This window comes from Phoxinus phoxinus, assembly GCF_949152265.1.
Source record: "Phoxinus phoxinus genome assembly, chromosome: 21".
NCBI lineage: Eukaryota > Metazoa > Chordata > Actinopteri > Cypriniformes > Leuciscidae > Phoxinus > Phoxinus phoxinus.
The window spans coordinates 6,310,973-6,331,446 of NC_136896.1; the positions used below are offsets into that span (position 1 = coordinate 6,310,973).

At 37.0% G+C, this 20,474-nt stretch overlaps 1 protein-coding gene across 4 annotated transcripts; it reads right to left on the minus strand.

Annotated features, from left to right (window-relative positions):
- Window positions 1-12,295: 12,295 nt before the first annotated feature.
- Window positions 12,296-20,286, minus strand: dnai2b (dynein, axonemal, intermediate chain 2b). Of its 4 annotated transcripts, none has more exons than XM_079595579.1 (13): window positions 20,238-20,286; window positions 18,238-18,425; window positions 17,903-18,064; window positions 17,637-17,767; window positions 16,612-16,754; window positions 16,398-16,511; window positions 15,875-16,014; window positions 15,660-15,782; window positions 15,383-15,567; window positions 14,481-14,616; window positions 14,215-14,361; window positions 13,104-13,328; window positions 12,296-12,487 (listed from the first exon to the last, which is right to left on the minus strand). In XM_079595579.1, the coding sequence occupies exons 1-13, from the start codon at window positions 20,278-20,280 to the stop codon at window positions 12,395-12,397; spliced, it is 1,830 nt and encodes a 609-aa protein (XP_079451705.1). In that variant the 5' UTR covers window positions 20,281-20,286; the 3' UTR covers window positions 12,296-12,394. The 4 variants fall into 4 exon arrangements, with proteins under 4 accessions (XP_079451705.1, XP_079451704.1, XP_079451706.1 ...); XM_079595578.1 differs by having other exon boundaries at window positions 15,344-15,567; XM_079595580.1 differs by lacking the exon at window positions 20,238-20,286 and adding an exon at window positions 19,581-19,656 and having other exon boundaries at window positions 15,344-15,567.
- Window positions 20,287-20,474: the final 188 nt, after the last annotated feature.

Here is a 20,474-nt window from a genome sequence, read left to right on the forward strand (position 1 = left end):
AGAGAGAGAGAGAGAGAGAGAGAGAGAGAGAGAGAGAGAGAGAGAGAGAGAGAGAGAGAGAGAGAGAGAGAGAGAGAGAGACAAACTTCAGAGCTGATCTGAAAGGGTCCAGCTGCAGTTCCTCTGGGCTCAGATCGAGTATAATCTGGAACGTGTTGAGTTATTGTACTTGGCTGAGGAGGTACAAAATGGCTCCATCACCACTGTTTTGTCCTGTCTGCTTGGGTCAGTATGACCTTACGCAACACTTCTTGTGAGCAACTTGTCCAGAATAATATAAAATGAGGTTGGAAGCAAATCTTCAGAACTCTTATTGTTGAGTATCATCTTTCAAATGTGAAAGGACACCAAAGTACAGTATAACCTCTTCCCCAAACCAGGATATATCCGACCTTGAACATATATCGCTCACATGCACAGGCTCACACACGCAACATTCATCAGCAGAAGAGACAACATGCTTCCTCCCTTTGGGAAGCAAATGATAAGAAAAAACAAGCAATCTGCCTCACGCTCATTTTGCCTAACAAGTGCAAAAGTGCGAGACAAACATGAGCCTCATTATGAAAGAGCATGCAGGACAGCAAGGTGGAGAGGGACTGAGACCAGTGCAAGATAATACCAAATAACAGCTTATAATAAGCCCTCTAAGACCACAGAGAGCTTCAAAACAGCTTTATTACCTCAGATAGAAGTGAGTAACACCGCTGAGTGCTCTTCTGTGAACGGAGAAGCTCACTGCAATCTGAGAGCTTCTCAAGTCCCTCTTTACTGGGGTCCTCTCCTTGTCATCTTAAATGGAGTGTGTGTGTGTGTGTGTGTGTGTGTGCATGTTCCTGTCAATCTATCTATCTATCTATCCATCCACCCATCCATGTGTTTTAAAGTGTTGTTGATGATAAAGTTGTGTAAGACTCACAGAAGAGGCAGTGTTTATGTGGTTCCACTGTCCTGGGCCTGACACTTAGGATCTCTGCCAGGACCAACAGCTTGTGCCCCCCTCGGTGCCTTCCTTTTTTTATTACATTTGACTTGATTTCCCATTTGTTCCTCTTAACCCTCCTGCCTATCATCCACCGTCTAACTAAATAAACTTCCTCGCCTGTGTGTGGTCTACTCATGCGCTCTCTTTCTCTTTAGTACTGGCAGTGCAGAGAATAAGAGCTCAGGTAGGGTTGAAGTTGAAGCTATGCCAAACCATAGCTTGTGTAACAGGTATTGAGTGCCACATGGGATAAGACGGATACAGCTACATTTCACTGGCTGCCCCAAAGCAAGAGAACTGGACACAGTCCATCAGAATAGAAGATTTACAATGAGAACATTCACACTCACAAGACACATTTTTATAATTCACTGATTCCATATCAAAATACGTAACATCTAACACAGCTGTACACAGCATATACCAATTAAGTAACCAAGTAGCCTAAGATTTTGAGTCTCAAAACTTTTAAACAAGACTTTATCAAGGCAATAATAAAATTATTGTTATATGAATATCTTTCCTTACATTCACTGTAACCTCATTTCAAATTTAATTCACATTCAATTCTGATTTGTGTTCACTGTATATTAGCCTAAAGCCACACGGTCTTCATGCAACAGCTTGAATATGTGAGCTCTACATTAATCTCGGGCCAAAGTTGTGATCAGGCATAGAGATAATCAAGAGTATGGCGAGAAGCTCTCATCACACACTGCAATCCTCTTCAACCTAAAGAAGAGCCCACCTTACCTGATTAAGAGGGGAGGAAAGGAGAAAGCGAGAGAAAGATCAGACGATGTGTCCATAATAAGCTGGGTCTGTATACACGAGTTGATAAGCATTTGTTAAACCACTTAAAGAAACACCACGTCGTCAGGAAGAGTTTATTTAAGGTCAGACAGTCTATTAGTGCGACATTACACGGCCAGTCAACTTCTAAATTCACAATGTAAACAATGGCATTTTTTAAACACACTTCGGAGTGTCAACATTTCAAATAGGCCAACAACTTGGCTAATTTGGTTCTTGGTTTTCTAAAATACACTTGGAAGCAAGAAACAGCACTATAAAAAAAAATCCACCTCAACTTCAAGTACAGTTGCTACCTTCCATTTTTTATATATAATCAAATTGGCTATACAAGTCATTTTTCAACTAAAACTATATTTAACTGACTTAAATTGAGTTATGGTAAATCTCATAGGCCTATAACTTGAAGTTTGGTTAAATTATTTAACGGAGGATGGTGGAGGATTTAGTGTGCAACAGATCCTGAGCATCATTGACAAATACGCGGTCAAGTACCACCACCCTCCATACACACTATTACACAGATTACGTGTAATTGTGCGTGTACCAAAAATGATTTTTTCTTTTAAACGTTTAATAAGAAGTTAGATAAGACAGCTTGGGGGGTGTGAGTGTGTGCATTATACGTTGTAGAACAAAATTGCAATGTATTATCAAGTTATGTTTAGCACAGGCTTTATTTTACTCATAAATAGAAAACCTCGAAGGAACCAGCGGCGAATTAGACTTCCGGGTTCTGACGTCAAACCTGCACCGCTCTATGCCAGACGTTTCCAATCACTTACACTTACACTTAAAACCTGCTCCTTTTTTTACAACCGACTACAACCTCACATTCAGATCTGCGTCCATCCAAGACCCCGTCCTACATTTAGTCTTTTTCAATAATCCGTTACACTGAGATGTGTGTCACAATATGAAAGAAATAATCTGTCGCTACATCCGTACAATAAAATAAGGGACAGGACCTCCAATAAATGCTACACAAAATACATGAATACAAGAAAACTGTGCTTGTCAAACGATTTCATGAAGTCTTTAAGAAGTAGCTTGGACTGAAAAACAGTTTAACAGAAAATTAACTTGATGTTATAACACTTTTCAAATCAACTTTTTATTCTTACCATTTAAATGAAGAAAGACTTTGTCATAGATAAAGATAAGAGTCTTAATAAAACCTTAGTGGAAAACTACTATATGGGCTGTAATGGCCCCCTGTATATGGCCAATGACACTGTATTCCAGTGATGGACATTTACAGAGCAGGCCAGGGTACGTACACCATAAAACACAAATGCAGAGAGTCAACCTGTAAAAGAGCTGAATCTAACAGTTGGCATTTTCCCCAGGAGCGCTGTGCCTAAATCTTGTCTGTTGAAGGCTGGTTTTGTTTGGAGAACTATTTCTCGGCCCAGCTCTGAGCCTATTCAAACAGAGGGCCTGTAAAAGACACTATTTTGTGAGACTCTTCCTTCAGCCCTCACTGGCCCTAAAGTTATTATCCTCCCTCCAAAAATAAGCTTAGAAAACAACAGCCCGGCCGTCGAGTGCAAACCTTGAGGACACTAGGAGAAAGGACCCAGGGAGCGGTAATCGCTTTGAAAGCCCATAACCATAATTACACCGGAGATGAATATCTTTGATCCGTGTGGAGCGGTGGGGTGGCAAGAGCGACGCCATGAGGGAGGTTCTTTCTGCTAATTCGCTTTTTCCGTTATAGAGCAATTTGAATGTCCTTACGGACACACAAGGAGGAGAAAGATGGTAGAAACTGAATACAGAAGGGCCAAAGCGGCGGCTTTGTTGTGCACAATGGAGGGAATTTGCCACGTTATCAGGTACGACCTGAGCTCGGATGAATGCAGGGCTTTGTTTACCCGCCAAGGTCTTTAAAGGGAAACTCTGAGGTCTATTATTCCTCCCACTTCTTTCTTTTCTTTGCAGAGGGAGCGGTGTCCAAGCCACCTGTGCTAACCTAAAAGAGATGCATCAAGGGTAAATATTGTACTATCAATACACATTTTTCAAGAGCCAATGGTCAGTCTACAAATGAACCTGTGTAACAAGTGCACATGATCAGAATAACTAGCCGTTTTTTGTTAGAGCGCATCCTAAGAAGACCCTACATCCTTCAAGTCCATCAGCACTTACATTCTCTCGTGAAGGGGGGACGAGTAAAGGAAAAGGAACAATGGCCCTGACCTTGTCTGTTGGTTGTCATGGTGACCGGGCACAGCCCACTGTTGGTGGGATTGAGGGGGAAATCAGACAAGCTAGTGAGCAGAACAGTTAACAGCCTTTAAAAACAACGGGAGACACATCCAACAACACATCCAAGTCTCATTCACTGCCAGTGTGTTGTCTGAGTGTGTAATTACGGTCACAGTGATTTTTGGACTTCCTGCAACACTTCCTGCTGCCAGTTTCTGTCAGTTATGCACAATACTGTACCTTTTATATGACACATCCAAACAGCAGAATTTATGACAAAAGCTGAGAAGTTTAAGACACTTAAAGTGATGACAAGTAGGGCTGTGCGATATAGCTAAGAAATATTTTTTTTTACAAATATATGGGCACAAGGAAAAATCATATTGAATCATTTATATGCAACAAAATATTGCATAAACAGCAGTGCTGTTCAAAAGTTTGGGGTCAGTCATTTTTATGTTTTTGAAAGAAGTATCGTATGCCCGTCATCACCAACTTGCGAATTTGCTTGATCAAACATACATTAAAAACAGTAATATTGTAAAATATTTTTACAATTTAAAATAGCCTATCTATTTTCTATTTTTATATATTCTTAAGTCATTTATTTGTGTGATGCAAAGCTGAATTTTCAGCATCATTACTCCATTCTTCAGTGTCACATGATCCTTCAGAAATCATGATTTGGTGCTTAAGAAACGTTTCTTATTATAAATGTTGTGCTGCTTAATATTTTTGTGGAAAGTGTAAACAGTGATCCTTTTTTCACTATTCATTGGTGAACAGAAAGTTCAACAGAACAGCATGTATTTGAAATTATATATGTCTTTACTGTCACTTCAACTTTTAATCCTGACTGAATGAAAGTAATAAAACACTTTTGCCATTTTAATTTTTTTATACTTTTACTAAACCTTCATATTTGAAACTTTCAGTGAATATTAATAGCACTTCAGCACTTCACTTCAGATGGAATCAAACAATTAATTTACAATCAATACATAACTGTTGAGAGGAAGTTTACCTTTAAATTTTACATTAACATTTCTATTCTGTCAAAAAGAACCAACAAATACACAGCTCATGTGACACATCAGGCTAAACACAGAAAAACAAAACCGTCTCACCGATAACCAGTAGCAGAACAATAAAGCTGAAGATGAAGCTTTAATCGCTTCTGCTTTATAATGAGCTTATGCGATTATAAGAGAGTTATGGCTCTTGTCACAGGCGGTCGTGGATGTTTATCTGCATTCTGAGGTTTAGTAGAGGGATGCTTAGATTAACATTAACATACACCCAACTTTTAATTAAAAAAAGTGTAATGTAGGGTTGTCAAACATACTTTTAAAGGGAGGCTCTTCTCTTGCTTTCTGTTTATTACGAAATTCACAATCTGGATACAAGTTTAGTTTTTCATTCCGCTAAGTACACTGCTAAGTTTCTGGTTCGACAACTGTATTTAAATGCGTCATTGAATCTGAAACTGCAATGATTGACAGTGAAAACCAATGGACAAGACAAAACGGGGAAAAAAATGACTTCATTCAACAGTTTTTGTTCTGGTACCGAGAAGAACCACAGAATTTTACTGGTACTGGTGCTACTGACTACTCAAATTTGTTGGTACCTTGACAACCCTAGTGAAATGCTACTGAAAAGAAGTCGCTGTAGACCGGCAAGGTGCCGAGTTGCCTAATTGATATGTATCATCAATGTATAATGACACACAGGTAAGGAGAGGTTACGGCAAGGTTCTGCCTCCTGATCATGTGTTTACGTATGAATGAGAGTCTCGCACAAACCAATCGGTATACAGTGTGTATGTCTGGTAACACACAGACGTCATTGCAAGCACCTTACCTTAAGGAGAGCGGAGTGTGTGTTGGTGTCTTGGTCAATTATTTAAAACCACACACTAATGCTGACCCACACACCAATGTGGAGAGGTTAATGAATACCAATTTGTCCAAGTCTATTGCTATGTCAAAATAGAGAATTAGCACAGGATTTGCACAAGCAATCCAGACGACATTAAATCAAGCGCTTGTATTTGACTAATGAAAGAAGCCAGTGCACATGTATTAGCTATGTGATCATATGAATACATTATGCACTCAACAGATTTAGCTTTGAATGACACGTTGGCACCAATGCTGCCCCCAACGCTGGCATGATCCTACAGCCGTCAGGTGGTTGGAAGTACAGAAGAGCAGGTGGCGGCTGTCTAAGCCACCCAAAGCCCCTGTCGGTGAGCTCATCCTCTTAAGGTTTACTCTTCCATGAGTGTCTGCCATCGGGGGAAGAAAACAACATCGACACCACTAAAAACACGCCTACTCGAAGACGGTGCTGCCATATGGCGTGTTGTTGGGCACAGACAGATAAGAAGGGTGCTTAGTTTGATTTGTCAGCGAATTTGGATACTTACTTACTAGCTTAGATCAACATGAACTGGTCTTGCTGGTCACCAGCAAACATGCGTATGTGAATTTGAGCGTGTGTTTATCATTTTTTACTGGCAGTCTTGTTCTCTCTTTCCTATTTAGGGGATGACTGCACAAACATAATACACAGCTTTAAAACCTTTCTCTCTATGCTACTAATCCCATCAGACCTTGTATAACCAGTTTGCATTGTTAAGTCAGAGTGCTTGAATGTAAACATGACCACCTCAGCTGACCGTCCATGATGGACCTCAATTTTAGACAACATCAAAATGACAACCAGTGACCACAGAGGAAGACTATTTCAAGTTAGCATCTAGCTACCACCAACAACTTGCTAACATGCTACACTGCAGGTAAATACAAACACAACATGGTGTGTTTTAAGACAATGCCATCATGCATTGAAACAGACACAGTGGATAAAATACCCCATACAAGATGGTGGAGAACGCAAGAAAGATGTCATTTTTAAAATTGAATTAGGCTAATTATTTAAATATCAAAACATATTCATTTAAATGTGTTCATATAGTTAAAATTGAATTTATAACCCAATATTTGTAGGAGTTACTGTTGTTGTGTATTTGTGTTAGAGTATCATTAGCACCGCAACATGTTACAGCCAAATACTAATGAAATCTCTCATATACCAGTAATTGGCAACAAGTTCTGCTTATTCTTTTTTCAGATAATTTTAACCAAAGCAACATACGGTACATTCACATGATCCAGTCCTACATTTCAAATGGATCAATCCTTGGTATTGCTAGCATCACACACTATCAATTTCAGTAGCACTTTTATATTGTTCTAAGTAAGAGTAACTCAAACTAATGTCACCCTGTCTGACATCTGCCAGCAAATACAGCAATAATTATGACAATTAATCAATCAAACTCCGATTTAAATGGGTTCAAATAATTATAATGATTTCCTGCTGTTGCAGACGTGGGTATTGTAAAGGAAACGTCATGCTGTGCTGAGGTCTCATAGCATTGGCTAATTGTATATGTGACTCAGACCCTTGAGATTGAATATGTGACCGTGCTCGCCTCATTCACTAACACTGGGCCCATTTCCCCGTAACAGCAGGTTAGCATCTGTGCATTACAGCTCTAGAGACACTTAAACTAGCCTGTGGATAACATCGACAAACTCATTGTCTAATTTTAGAACAAGACTTCTGTTGGACATTCTTATATGTACATACATAAAATGTACACATTAGATTTTTAAATTCATAAATGCATTAATATAAGTATGGTATCGTGCATTAGTCTTGCATAGCATGACATGAACAGCATAATATTTGGCCCTTCATTACATTTTATTTTGGCCAAGAACCACCCACTTAGACAAAAAGAGACTGTCTGTGCCTGGCCTACAAAAGGTTTAAGCATTTTTTATTTATCTTTTTAATAATGTGAGTGCTGGACTTATTAAAGTAATGCTTTTTTTCAGAACCTGGATTTGAATAGCCTGAGTAGCCTGTTTAGCCTCTTGACTGAAAACAACATACATCTACCACAATTAACACATAAAGACCAGAACGCAAATCTATACTGACTACACAATATGTACTCAATGCAGATTGGGTACACAAATACACATATAGGCAATCATCTTTCCAAAAATGTTGAGGCAGTTATGCATACTCTTCATTGAGAAGAATGCATAGTAACATGAAGTGCTGTCCTTGTGCAACACACACACACACACACACACACACTAACTGACTGATCTGTCTCCTCTGACCTGGTCGTCCACTTTGTGGGCTATAATAGTGGCTCCGTCCTCCAGTTCAGCATCACTCAATGGCCGAATCCGCAGGGCCACCTGGAAAATAAGAAATACAGGTAATGCTCTGGCCTCAGAAAGTATTTGAAACACTAAGCTACACTTAAAATGTATAAATGTCATTGCATTAAATAAAATTAATAAAATATTACACCAAATGCCATTTATTTAAAACATAAACACCAAAATCAAACAACAAGACGACATTGAGCAAAAATAAATTCATTTTTTCATATTTATATTTTTTGTTTTGTTTTTATATTATCGTTTTTTAAATGATACAATTATGAATATACTGTTGTGTTCATAAAAAGACTTAAAACTATGAGAACACTCTCTAGATGTTGAGTAATGTTTTGTAACTAGCCTATCTAATGCAGTGAAATTACTAAAAAATGTAACAGCATGTGGCTTAATGGTCACTCTATATAATATAATCTGTATGTATCCTTATCTAATGCGAGTACAATTTTCACGTTCATTTGCATTTCAAGGACATTTCTCTTTAAGCATCTCTGTTTGAGTCAGCTGGCCAGCAGGAGAATGCATCTGTCCACCGCTGAAATAAACACTGAAGGGCAATGGTGCAGCGCAATCTAGTTAATTATGCAGTATGAATATTATAGCTGGAGGCTATTCTTGCTTGTAGAGCAACAAATGCTGTCTGATTTAATAGGCCTATGCTTAACGGGATGCGGCTAAACCGGTTCTGTTATGTTGCTCTCAGCGAATACTTGCATAAAGTCACCGCAAATTTCTCCACCGAAATACAGGCCACAGGTTTACAGAGCAGCAGTAGCTGTTTTCCAGTATTATTGATTTGATAATAATAGAGAATCTGGACTAAATGTACATAACTGTCCCACATTTACATTCCTTAAAGCACTGGAATGATGTCTTACAGTGGAAGAAGAGAAAGGGAACTTAAACTGCACTGTGAATTATTGAGAGGGGGGGGCAAAAGATCACTAGAAAACAGGTATTAAGATCTCAGAGAATCTAAATATAACAAGAGTAGACTGTCAGACTGAAATCTGTCCTGGGGTTTTAAGTGGACAGGCTGTCAGGGAATGAAATGCAGATTTAGTTTAATTCTATAGGCTAGTCACTTGTTTGTTTCTATATGCATCAAATAGTGTATGTCTACCACACATTTGCATGAGGTATGAAAGTATATGCACATTTGCATAATGCATGCATGAACTCTTTTTAACAACATCAAGACATTAGGTTATAGTATTAAATGAAAATAATATATTTATTTTTTTAACTGGTCACCATATATATTAAGTCTGTCACCATTTTAAATCACATTTTTGCCTTAATAGGTCATTGTAAAAGGTCATGTGGTGTAATAAAATAAAATAAATAAAAAATAGAAATACTTTATATAGTCTCTCAATATAAGCTCAAAAAAGCTATATAATCCAATGCAGTTGCTGCTTAATATTATAGAAATATTTTTCTATAACCTGTGATACTTTTTTTCAGGATTCTATGATGAATAAAAAGTTAAAGAGGTTTTTACAGTATTTAAAATAGAAATCTTTTGTAACAATATACACACTACCATTCAAAGGTTTAGGGTTAGTATTTTTTTCTTTCTTTTTTTTGAAAGAAATTAATACTTTTATTCAGCAAGGATGTGTTAAATTGACAAAAAGTCATAGTAAACATTTAATTACTGTTCTTTTTAACTTTTTATTCATCAATGAATCCTGCAAAAAGTATCACAGGTTCCAAAAAAACATATTAAGCAGCACAACTGTTTCCAAGACTGGATTAAGGGCTGATGAATATATATATATTTTTAAAGTATATTAAAAAAGAAAACCATTATTTTAAATTGTAATAATATTTAACCATATTACTTTTTTTCTGTATTTTTTATCAAATAAATGCAGCCTTGATGAGCATAACAGACTTCTTTCAAAAACATTAAAAATAATAAGCTAACGTTAATGTTTCCAAACTTTTGACCAGTAGCCTACTGTATACAATAACATACAGTCTAAAAACTGTAATGATAAAACATACACATAAAATATAAGCTATATTTCATAACACACACACATATGAAAACTACACAAGTGTATCAGAATGCAGATGATGCTAAGCCAGTACAGTAGGCTAACGTTACATGATATACACATTATTCTAGGTTGAAAAAAAGTATAAAACAACAGTTAAGCACATACGCACACAAATATGTATAGTAAATACAGACTCTGCATGGGATAATCTATTTTACATGCATAACGTTACATACACATTTTAGTCTGAACACAGTTTACAAACTCTACTAGACACAAGTGCAGGTAACGTAAATAATAGGTCAGTGGACTTACTGTCAGCTGCTGATCCTTTGATTCTGCAGTGTCCTTCATCGTAATGTTTTGCGGGACGGTTATGTGTAAACTAAAACATGCGCGTCGCGTGAAGAGAGCACAACAGACGCCGCGAGGTCATGGTTCATCTAACAATTCACCTGCGCTTCTCTCTCGACGAGTATATAAAACACACTGAACGGTCAAACACGGGCCGTGGAGTCCGTCAGGTCCATGTCTGAGCAGGATGTGTGTCTCTCCACCCACACTAAACCCGTGAGTGAGTGAGCGTGTGTGTGTGTGTGTGTGTGTGTGTGTGTGTGTGTTGTGTTTGCGATGTCCCTAGAGATGAGATGAGCAGTTAGTGCAGTGCGCACTCGCTCGTCATCCACCGCGGCTGATGCTTCACTCAGGTGGGCAGGAATTCTCCGGCTCTGAGGCAGCAGCGACACCCGCGGGTCAGGCCCTGAACTGCAGCTTCATTCCTGTAAACTGTCCTTTTTTTCTTACATTTTATTTTTTCTTACATTTCTTACATTTTCAATTTGACAAATATTTTAAATATTTTATTTTGTGTGTAAATATATATATATATATATATATATATATATATATATATATATATATATATATATATATATATATATATAATGTTAATGTAAACAAACATTATTGTTTTGGGGTTTATATAATTTATATAATTTGAGGTTCTTTAAGGTTAATTTTTTTTAAGAAATAATCACAAGACAGTTAACTAATTTTTAGTTTTTTTTTTTTTTTTTACATTATATTTATAATTCTAAAATGTCAGCCTTTTGTTAAGACTTAGTTTTATCATAACCTAGAACGTTTGTATGACCCGGCATTCTTTTTTTTTTCCTTCTTAATTCTCCACAAATTACAAATTTTACAAATAAAACTAATAACACTAATACTACTAATAATAACAATAATAAATATTATTATTATTATTTCAGAACTGGAAATATTGTTTGTAATAGAAGAGATACAATCAAGGAGGTGACACAAATTATGGAAATTTGTATATATTTTATTACAAAAAATAAGTCGTTATTATAACAGTTTCACAGCTCTTTCATTTCAGGCAACATAATCTGGTTCTGCTTTGAGAATATAAAACACGAGTGGAAAATCAGAAACAACGCTGACAAGTGTTGGACTAATTGCAACAATCATGCATATTTAAATAAAAAAAAATTATTATCCTACACAATGCATTTAATTAGACACTTTATGCTATAACATAAGGACAGTCAGTTGTATTTATTCCTTATAGTAAACATGAAACCAAAATGTACTTTCTTAATGCACATTCCTGCAAGTCGTCATGTTTATAGCACTTTTCACAATACATATCATTTCAAAGCCATGAACAAATTCATCAGTGCATATTTTCTCAAAATGCAAACTTTTCAAACCTCCATCCAGACCACCTGACTCCATTCTGGTATGTAACGCCCACTTTACACAATCCAGTCAATTCATGATAAATAAATTATATATTTTTCTCATTGAATATCCATTGAAATACATCACATTATAAAAGTAAATGGGTTATGAACATCGTTTCAGTGTGAGACCCGTGAACCCAGTTGCACAAACCTAGCCACTAAGTTAAGACTTAAGAACTAGTCTGACCAACAAGTAATTAGTTTGGCCAAATCAGTCTTACTTTTCAGATACCAGTCTTTATATGACTGGCTTGAAAAATGTATGAAGAAAAATAATAGATGACTAACTTTTAAGACTAGTCTAAGCAGTTGATGCAACCAGCCTCAGATGTGTTCAGTCTACAGAGAGATTTCTCCTCTTGTAAAGGAAGCGACTTCACCATTAGTTTCATGTTCCTCCTGGAAATCTTTCTCTTCACACACGCCTTTCTCCTGCAGGGAAGGAAAAACAAATAATCTTAGAAAAGACCGATCAGAAGCTATGAGACCAGACAAACTTCTTTTTTGTCTCATTCATTTCCTATAGAGATCACATGAGACACTAAAAAACAAACCTAATTATAAACCCCTCTTTATTTTCAAATAACTTAGGTCCTTGAAAAGGCCAAAACCATTAATCACATGAGCCTTTGAGTGGATGGGCCTATAGCAATACACTTCTGATGGTCGCACAAGCTCAAATGCCTCCTCACCAATCACGGGGGAGCATAAAGCATTCTGGGTACAGACAAAGTAGACTTTATTGATTTTTCTTTCTTTGTCTTTCACAATAGCACGTTTTCACCCCAGCTAACAGGGTTATATATAGCGTTCAGGACCCTTATCTTATTGGAGCAACAGTCCAAACATGGGGTACAATTTGTTTAAGCTCCACAAAGGGGGGCTGTTTCATTTGACAGGCCGTTCTGAAACACACACATATGACAAAACCCATCAAAAACACACAGATGTGTGGTTAAAAACCTCGATTAAAGCTTTCAGACGTCAGACCTGACGCTCAAAAACATCAACAAAATCATAAACACGTTAGAAGCAGAACATCCTTGACCATATCTCTTTCTTTCTCCTCATTCCTCTCTTTCGTCTTCTCGGCTTCCAACATGTGGAAGAACTCGGTCTCTGCGCGGGCCACCAGCTCCTCAGTGCTCTCCTCCCCGTCTGCATCTTTGGTCTCGTCCTCTCGGCTCTGTTCGGAGCGGCTGCGTTCCTTCAGACGCATCTCTCTGTGCCGAGATTCCAGAATCTTCTCCCGCTTGGTCTCGCGTTCAAACATCTGCAAAAATCAGGGGTCCAGTCAAGTCCAGTCTATGACAGATGGATGTTCAGTAAATACTAAATTATTTTTACACCCATTTTTTCTTCCCCCTAGGATAATTATTGAAAATGATTTAAAAAAGGAGCAATCATTCTAGATTTTTTATATTACAGATTTTGGTTACACTTTATTTTAAGGTGTAATTGTTGCAATGTAATTATACATTTAAGAATGGAGTAATATTAATTAAACAACATGTACTTACTTTAAGGTTAGGGTAGGATTTGGTTGAGGGTTAGTTGCATGTAATTATGCATAATTTACTATTATTACTATGGTAAGTACATGTAACATATGTAACAAGGACACTGCAAAATAAAGTGGTAGCTTTAAACCTTTAAACTCTCTACAATAAATATATATAATAAATATAATACATATAGAAATAAAAAAATCAACATTAACAAAGGTTAATAAATGCTGTAAGAATATATTGCGCATGGTTAGTTTGTGTTGGTTAATCCATTACATTAACTAATGTCAACTCAATAAAACCTTATTGTAAAGTGTTACCAAGACTTCTGTTTCAAATAAATGTTGTTCTTTTGAACTTTCTCTCCATCAAAGAATCTAAATTAATGTGTCATGGGTTTATCAAGCAGCACAACTGTTTTGATAATAATAAGAAATGTTTCTTCATATTCGAATGATTTCTGAAGAATCATGTGACACTGAAGACTAGAGTAATGATGCTTTGCCATCACTTGAATAAATGACCTTATGATATAGACAGTATTACAACATTACTTTACAGTATTTTTGATCAAATTAATGCAGCCTTTGTTAGCATAAGAGACTTATCCGGATCTTACCGTCCCCACGTGTTCAGGTGTGTGTGTCTCACCTCTGAGACCAGGGCTTTCTCGTTCTTCTGCAGTGTGCACAGGCCTGAAGAAATCTCCAGCAGTGTGGTGGTTCCCAGCTGAGAGCCACAGCCCAGGTAACGGCCGTTATCTTGCACCCGGATGCTGTACAGGGCTTCATCACAAACCTGAGAGAGAGAGAGAGAGGGAAAACATACACACATTGGGAATATTTCCTCAAACAGATAACGCTGAAGTGTTGAACTGTGAGATGGTTTCAGTACAAGGAGGAGAAATAAGCACCAACTTTGAGGCTGAGAGTGGGGTCGTTCTGTTTAAACAAGATGTCCCACACGTCCAGGGTGCCGTCCATCTTTACAGTAAAGAAGACTGAGGGTCTGACTGGACTCCAACAGCCATCTAACAGATGGGCCATGTGATACCTGGAGAAATAATAGATTAGAAATACTGGCACCTGTGCACGTTTTTACCAAACATCTACACTAATAATTTGGGGTCGGCAAGATTATACTTTTTTTTTTTTATGCTTTTGAAAGAAATCTTTGACAACCAAGCCAACCAAGGCTGCATTTATTTGCTAAAAAATACAGTAAAAACAGCAGGATATAAAAAACAAACAAAAATGAAAAACAATCATATAGTGAAGAAATATTACAATTTAAAATAACTTAACAAATTTAATTAAACAAATATTTTTTTAATTCCTTTGTTGTCAAAGCTGAATTATTCCAGTCTTTAGTCACATGATCCTTCAGAAATTACTCTAAAATGCTGATTTGATTCTCAAGAAACATTTCTTATTATTCTCAATGTTGAAAACAGTTGTGCTGCTGCTTAATTTTTTTGTGGAAACTGTGATATTATATATATATTTTTTTTTTTCAGAATTATTTGCCGAATATACAGTAAAGGTCAAAAGAACAGTATTCATTTCAAATGGAACTCTTCTGGAACAATGTGAGACTATTTACTGTTGCTTTTGATCAATTTAATGTGTTGTTGCTAAAGAGAAACATTAACTTCTTAAAAAATATATATCTTACTGACCCCAAACTTTTGACTGGTAGTGCATAAAACTGATATTTTCCGCAAAATTGAACAGAGAATTACTTTTGTAATGCTGTATTTGAACAACTAAACATAAGTTACTTGGTCCACATAATGGAGGACTCCTTGATATCCTCTGACCAGATGCGCGCGGTCCAGTCAGCCACGGTCAGGAAGTTCTTAGGAAAAAACGGGTTCCTCTGCAGGGCGTAAATGGGACCATGGTGTCCGCTGTATGTGCACACAATCTTCTCAGCTGGGGTTTTTGCTTTGCGATTGCACGAAACCACAAGACCCTGCTCTGTGCCCACCATGAACTTAGTAGGCTTGTGTAATCAAAAACAAAGGATGTTTAACAACATCTGTTTCCACAAGGTTTCTTTTTGCACTGGGCCAAAAAAATAAGAACTGGTCTTACCATAGTGGTCTCAAACTCCAGTGAGATTGCACCAAGGGCATTATCAAGGTTCCACTTCTTACTGGGGTCCAGCACGAGTCTCTCAGTGGGCTCACTCAGCTTACGAATGTCCCACCACAGCACCTGGTGTCAGATGCATGAGTATATCAAGTCTCAATGACATATTGTGTGGTTTATTTCTTAATTTTTTGACTTATGTGTCATTGCACACAGACCTGACCATCTGTAGAAGCTGAGAAGATGTCCATGCCTGTCTTCGACTGCAGCCAGATGACTTTATAGACAGGATCTCTATGGCTGTGTTCGATGGTGGACATCTCTACTGGCTGGCTGCCTTTGCGTGTGTCCCAGTACGCTGGTAACGGGGGAAACAACACGGTGGTCATGCATAATTTTACAAAAACAAACAAGGACATTTGTGTAAAGTTACACAATGACATCTGCAGAAGCCATTCCGACGTGCATACTAGTTTCAACTATGCAGTCAATGCCAAAGGCAATTAGTTCAGCCATTAGACTTAACAAAAGAGACACGTCCATCAAACACTATTCAGACAAGGTCAAAGGTACTTTTTTTCCATTAACCATAATTTATTGAGGACTAAAAATGCCCAGAGCGACTGAGGCCAATCTAATTAAGCCACTGGAAGAGCTCATATGGTCATAAGGGGTTGGTTAGCTGGAATAGAAAATGATTAATTGTGAATTTTAAAGAGATGCTCAGGCGCTAAAACCTACCAATTTGTCCATTGTAGCTTCCCCCAACGAGAATGTGTGAATCTTTTGGGTTGTACTCCAGACAAACAAGTGGACATACAGGTTTCAGGGTCATCTCAGGTTTATTGTGATTTTCTGAAGGTGAAAATATTTTATTTTATTCAATATTGTTTGTCCTTTCTAAGTGTGGAGACTCATTTATATCACAGAAAAATGCTGTTTTTTTATGGCATACCAATGTCCCATATGTAGGAGTCGAAGCTCATGTCATTGGGAGCTTTCTGAAACTCCAGGGAAGAGTAGGCGACAGCAAGTTTATGGTTACCGTCGGGGTGCCAGGATAAACTCGTGGCTGTGCGCTTCACTTCATTTGGGTCTCTAGAAAAATGCAGATACCCAAATTATTCAGTACTATATGACTCAAGTCTTTTAAGTTGTGTACAGTTGAACAGTGGTGTGTGTGTGTGTGTGTGTGTGTGTGTGTGTGTGTGTGTGTGTGTGTGTGTGTGTGTGTGTGTGTGTGTGTGTGTGTGTGTGTGTGTGTGTGTGTGTGTGTGTGTGTGTGTGTGTGTGTGTGGCACAAGGACAGTACTGCATGTTACTATGCATCCTTCTCAATGAAGAGTATGCATAACTGCCTCAACATTTTTGGAAAGATGATTGCCTATATGTGTATTTGTGTACCCAATCTGCATTGAGTATATTTTGTGTGGTCAGTATAGATTTGCTTTCTGGTCTTTATGTGTTAATTGTGGTAGATATATGTTGTTTTCAGTCAAGAGGCTAAACAGGCTATTAAAATCCAGGTTCTGAAAAAAAGCATTACTTTAATAAGTCCAGCATCATATAATCATATAAAGCGATCGTGTCTCTTCAGAAAATGTGGACTAAACGGCTCAATTCATATGGATTATTTTTAAGATCTCTTTATGAACTTTTTGAAGCATCAAAGTCGTAGTTGCGTAGCTGTCAATGGAAGGACAGAAAACTCTCAGATTTAATCAAAAAGATATTAATTTGTGTTCCAAAGATGAACGAAAGATGAACGACATGATACGAGAGTGAGTAATTAATGACAGAATTAAAATTTTTGGGTGAACTATCCCTTTAAGAAACATTTCTATTTACCGGTATATATAAATGTTTAAATGAGCACAATATTTACCCAAAAAGGCCAATTTTTTTTTTTTATTAATTCTCAAAACTTGTGCAAGTGACCTGGCTGATATTGCTCTTATCACTACAGGTGTGTGTGCTCACCTGAAGACATTGATTGTCTTCGCTGATGGCTCTTCCTCGGATTCCTCCACCACCTCTTCCTCAACCTCATCATCAAAAAAGTCCTGGTAGATGTCCGTGGCGTTGTTCTGCTTGCTACAGTGTTCCATGAGCTGCAATGGGCAAAAGTGAAAGTCAAAAACGTGTCTTCTTCTGAGAGGAAGCTCACAATATAGGTTTACATATAAGCCCAGCACATCATTTCTCATCTCAAATATAATACTTCATGGTTAATTTAAGGCACTCACACCAGCAATCTGCATAATCGTGTTCTGATAGTGTTCATCCTTCTCCACTTTCTTCCTGTAGCGGATGGTCGCCTCCATGTCCTCTGGATTGAGATCTTTTGGCCATCCTCCTTCCACATGGTTTATTCCTCGCGACTCTGATTCAAAGCGCTCTGTGTTCACCTGAACAGGACAATAATTTTATGTTAATTCAGACTATGATTGAAACTAATTTCTATATGAAAATATTGCAACTCTAATATTACATTTTATGAATGTAGAGTTGTTTACAAAAGAAAACAGCATCATGAATGTTTGTGTTCGTGGGATTTGTTGCTGTTAAACGCTGGTCTCACCTCATGCTCTGACATTTCCTCAGCGCACTGCATGGTGACATTGCATGGATCTCTCACGGTGAAGTTTGCAGCGAGGGAAGGGTCAGGCAGAATGTCCACGTGCAGCTCAGCCGGACGGTCTGAAAAGTTACACTGGCGGCCAAACTCACTGCGCTTTTTTGTGTACACGTACACAATCTCCATCTTAGCTAAAGGTAAGAAAAGTTTCAAGATTTTCATGAACAAATGCGCATTTGTATACATTTGAACAGGTTGTAGATTAAAATTATAGGGTAAATGTTTTGTTTTCACTAGTTAATTGTCAATGGTCCTGTGGTGGGGTGACAAATTAATAATAACAAAAATACTAATATGCCTTACAGTTCCTCAATTAATTGAAATAGTTTTAGAGAAATTATAGTATGTCACACCCACTTACTGAAAACAAAACCACAAAAGTTGGTGATTAATAATAAATAAAAAAATACAATTGTGCCATATATTTTCTCAATTAATGTAGCCATGAATGGTTCAATAATTATTATACATAAATATTTAAGACTTTTGAATTAAAATAGTTTTGGAGGAATTATTTGTCACACCCCTTTACTGATGAGAAAATCAAGATGAAACTCTGAAAACATGTTTTTTTTTTTTTTTTTTTGTAATGATGAAAACACAAATGTTTTACAGTGAAGTATTTTAGATTATAATACTAAGATGGTCACCTAAGATTATCTGCTTACTAAATTAGACAAAAAAAATGAATCAAATCTGATCAGCATAATTTATGATAGGAGCACAGACCTCCCTTTCTTTCATTTGTTGTAGTTGTAGTAACGTTTTGCTAAGTTACAAAAACACAATACATTTCTGAAAATGGTTAAAACATTTTTTTTTCTTGGGAATGTTTTCTCTATTTTATAATTTTGCAAATATCATGGGAACGTTACTTTTAAATGTATCTTATGTGACGTTTAAAATAACATTAATCGAACGTCCAACTATGCTTCAGAAAAACGTTCCATGAATTATTTAATAACATTTTTGTAGCCTACTAATGTTTTGATGACGTTACTGACAACTTTAAACGAACGTTCCATTAACGTTGCTAGAAGAACTATAGTTCATAACTTTGAGAAAACCTTGCCAGAGAATGTTAGCCATAGTTCTGAGAACGTCTCCTGTCAGCTGAGTTACTGTTACTGTTAGCGAAGTCCAACCAAACATCAGCACATCATATCAAGGTCTAAAGCTCTGTCAAAAGTTTTGGAAAGACTTCCTGAACATTACACGCATTAATCTATGACAGGCACCATTTTAAAGTTAAACACTTTCAAAATAAGACATAGATTTAATATTACCTGATTTTGTGACGCTTTCTGGGTTTCGATGGTTTTAGTGGTTCACTGGTCTGTAGTTTACCGTAACCTAGCAGCGGTGGCGCAAGTGACGTCACGCTTGCATGCATACTTTTACTCTCTTTAATAATGCTAATATCAATGGTACTAAATACTAATAGCAATTAATGCTACTTAGAATTGTACACGTAGATGCGTTATTTTATAATGTTTCACTCGCATATGAGATGAACATTGTGTTGTTGACTGTTTTACCTCTTTCTGCTCTTCTACTGAAGTTCGACAACAGGGCCAATAGAGAGCGCCATGTAACAACACTTATTGGATTCAATGAGAAAAGCACCATTAAAACTTTTTTTTAAGAGGGGTTAAATAAACAGTTTTATCATACATTTAGTTTTAAGCAAGGCATACTTGTGGCTAAATCTCAGCTGCCTTTAGTCCAATTACAAATGTTTGTTTTCTCTAGTTTGTGGCCTCCAAACTTTTACCATAATCATATGTTCGCAATACCATGGCTGAAATCGTAAAAGCACACAAATATGTGTATATATTATACACAATGTACACATATGGCAAATATTGTACAAATATGGCAAATATTCATACATGCAACAAATATATAATAGGCTATAACCTAGCTATAAAACAGTATCTTACCATAAAGTTGACCTTCACAGGACAAGCCTATTATAATCATCATTATTATAAACGTCATGTCGGGTCAAGTGTCATGTAGGCTAATAACATGTATTAACACTTGTAAAATAGTTTGACTCTTGTGCAATATCATAAAAAAAAAATGTTTGTTTCATAATTGTTTTGAAGTTTACATTTGCAAAAGCCAAAAATAGTAACGTGCTCCCAATTTAGTTTGAAAACCTGCCCTGCTACTTG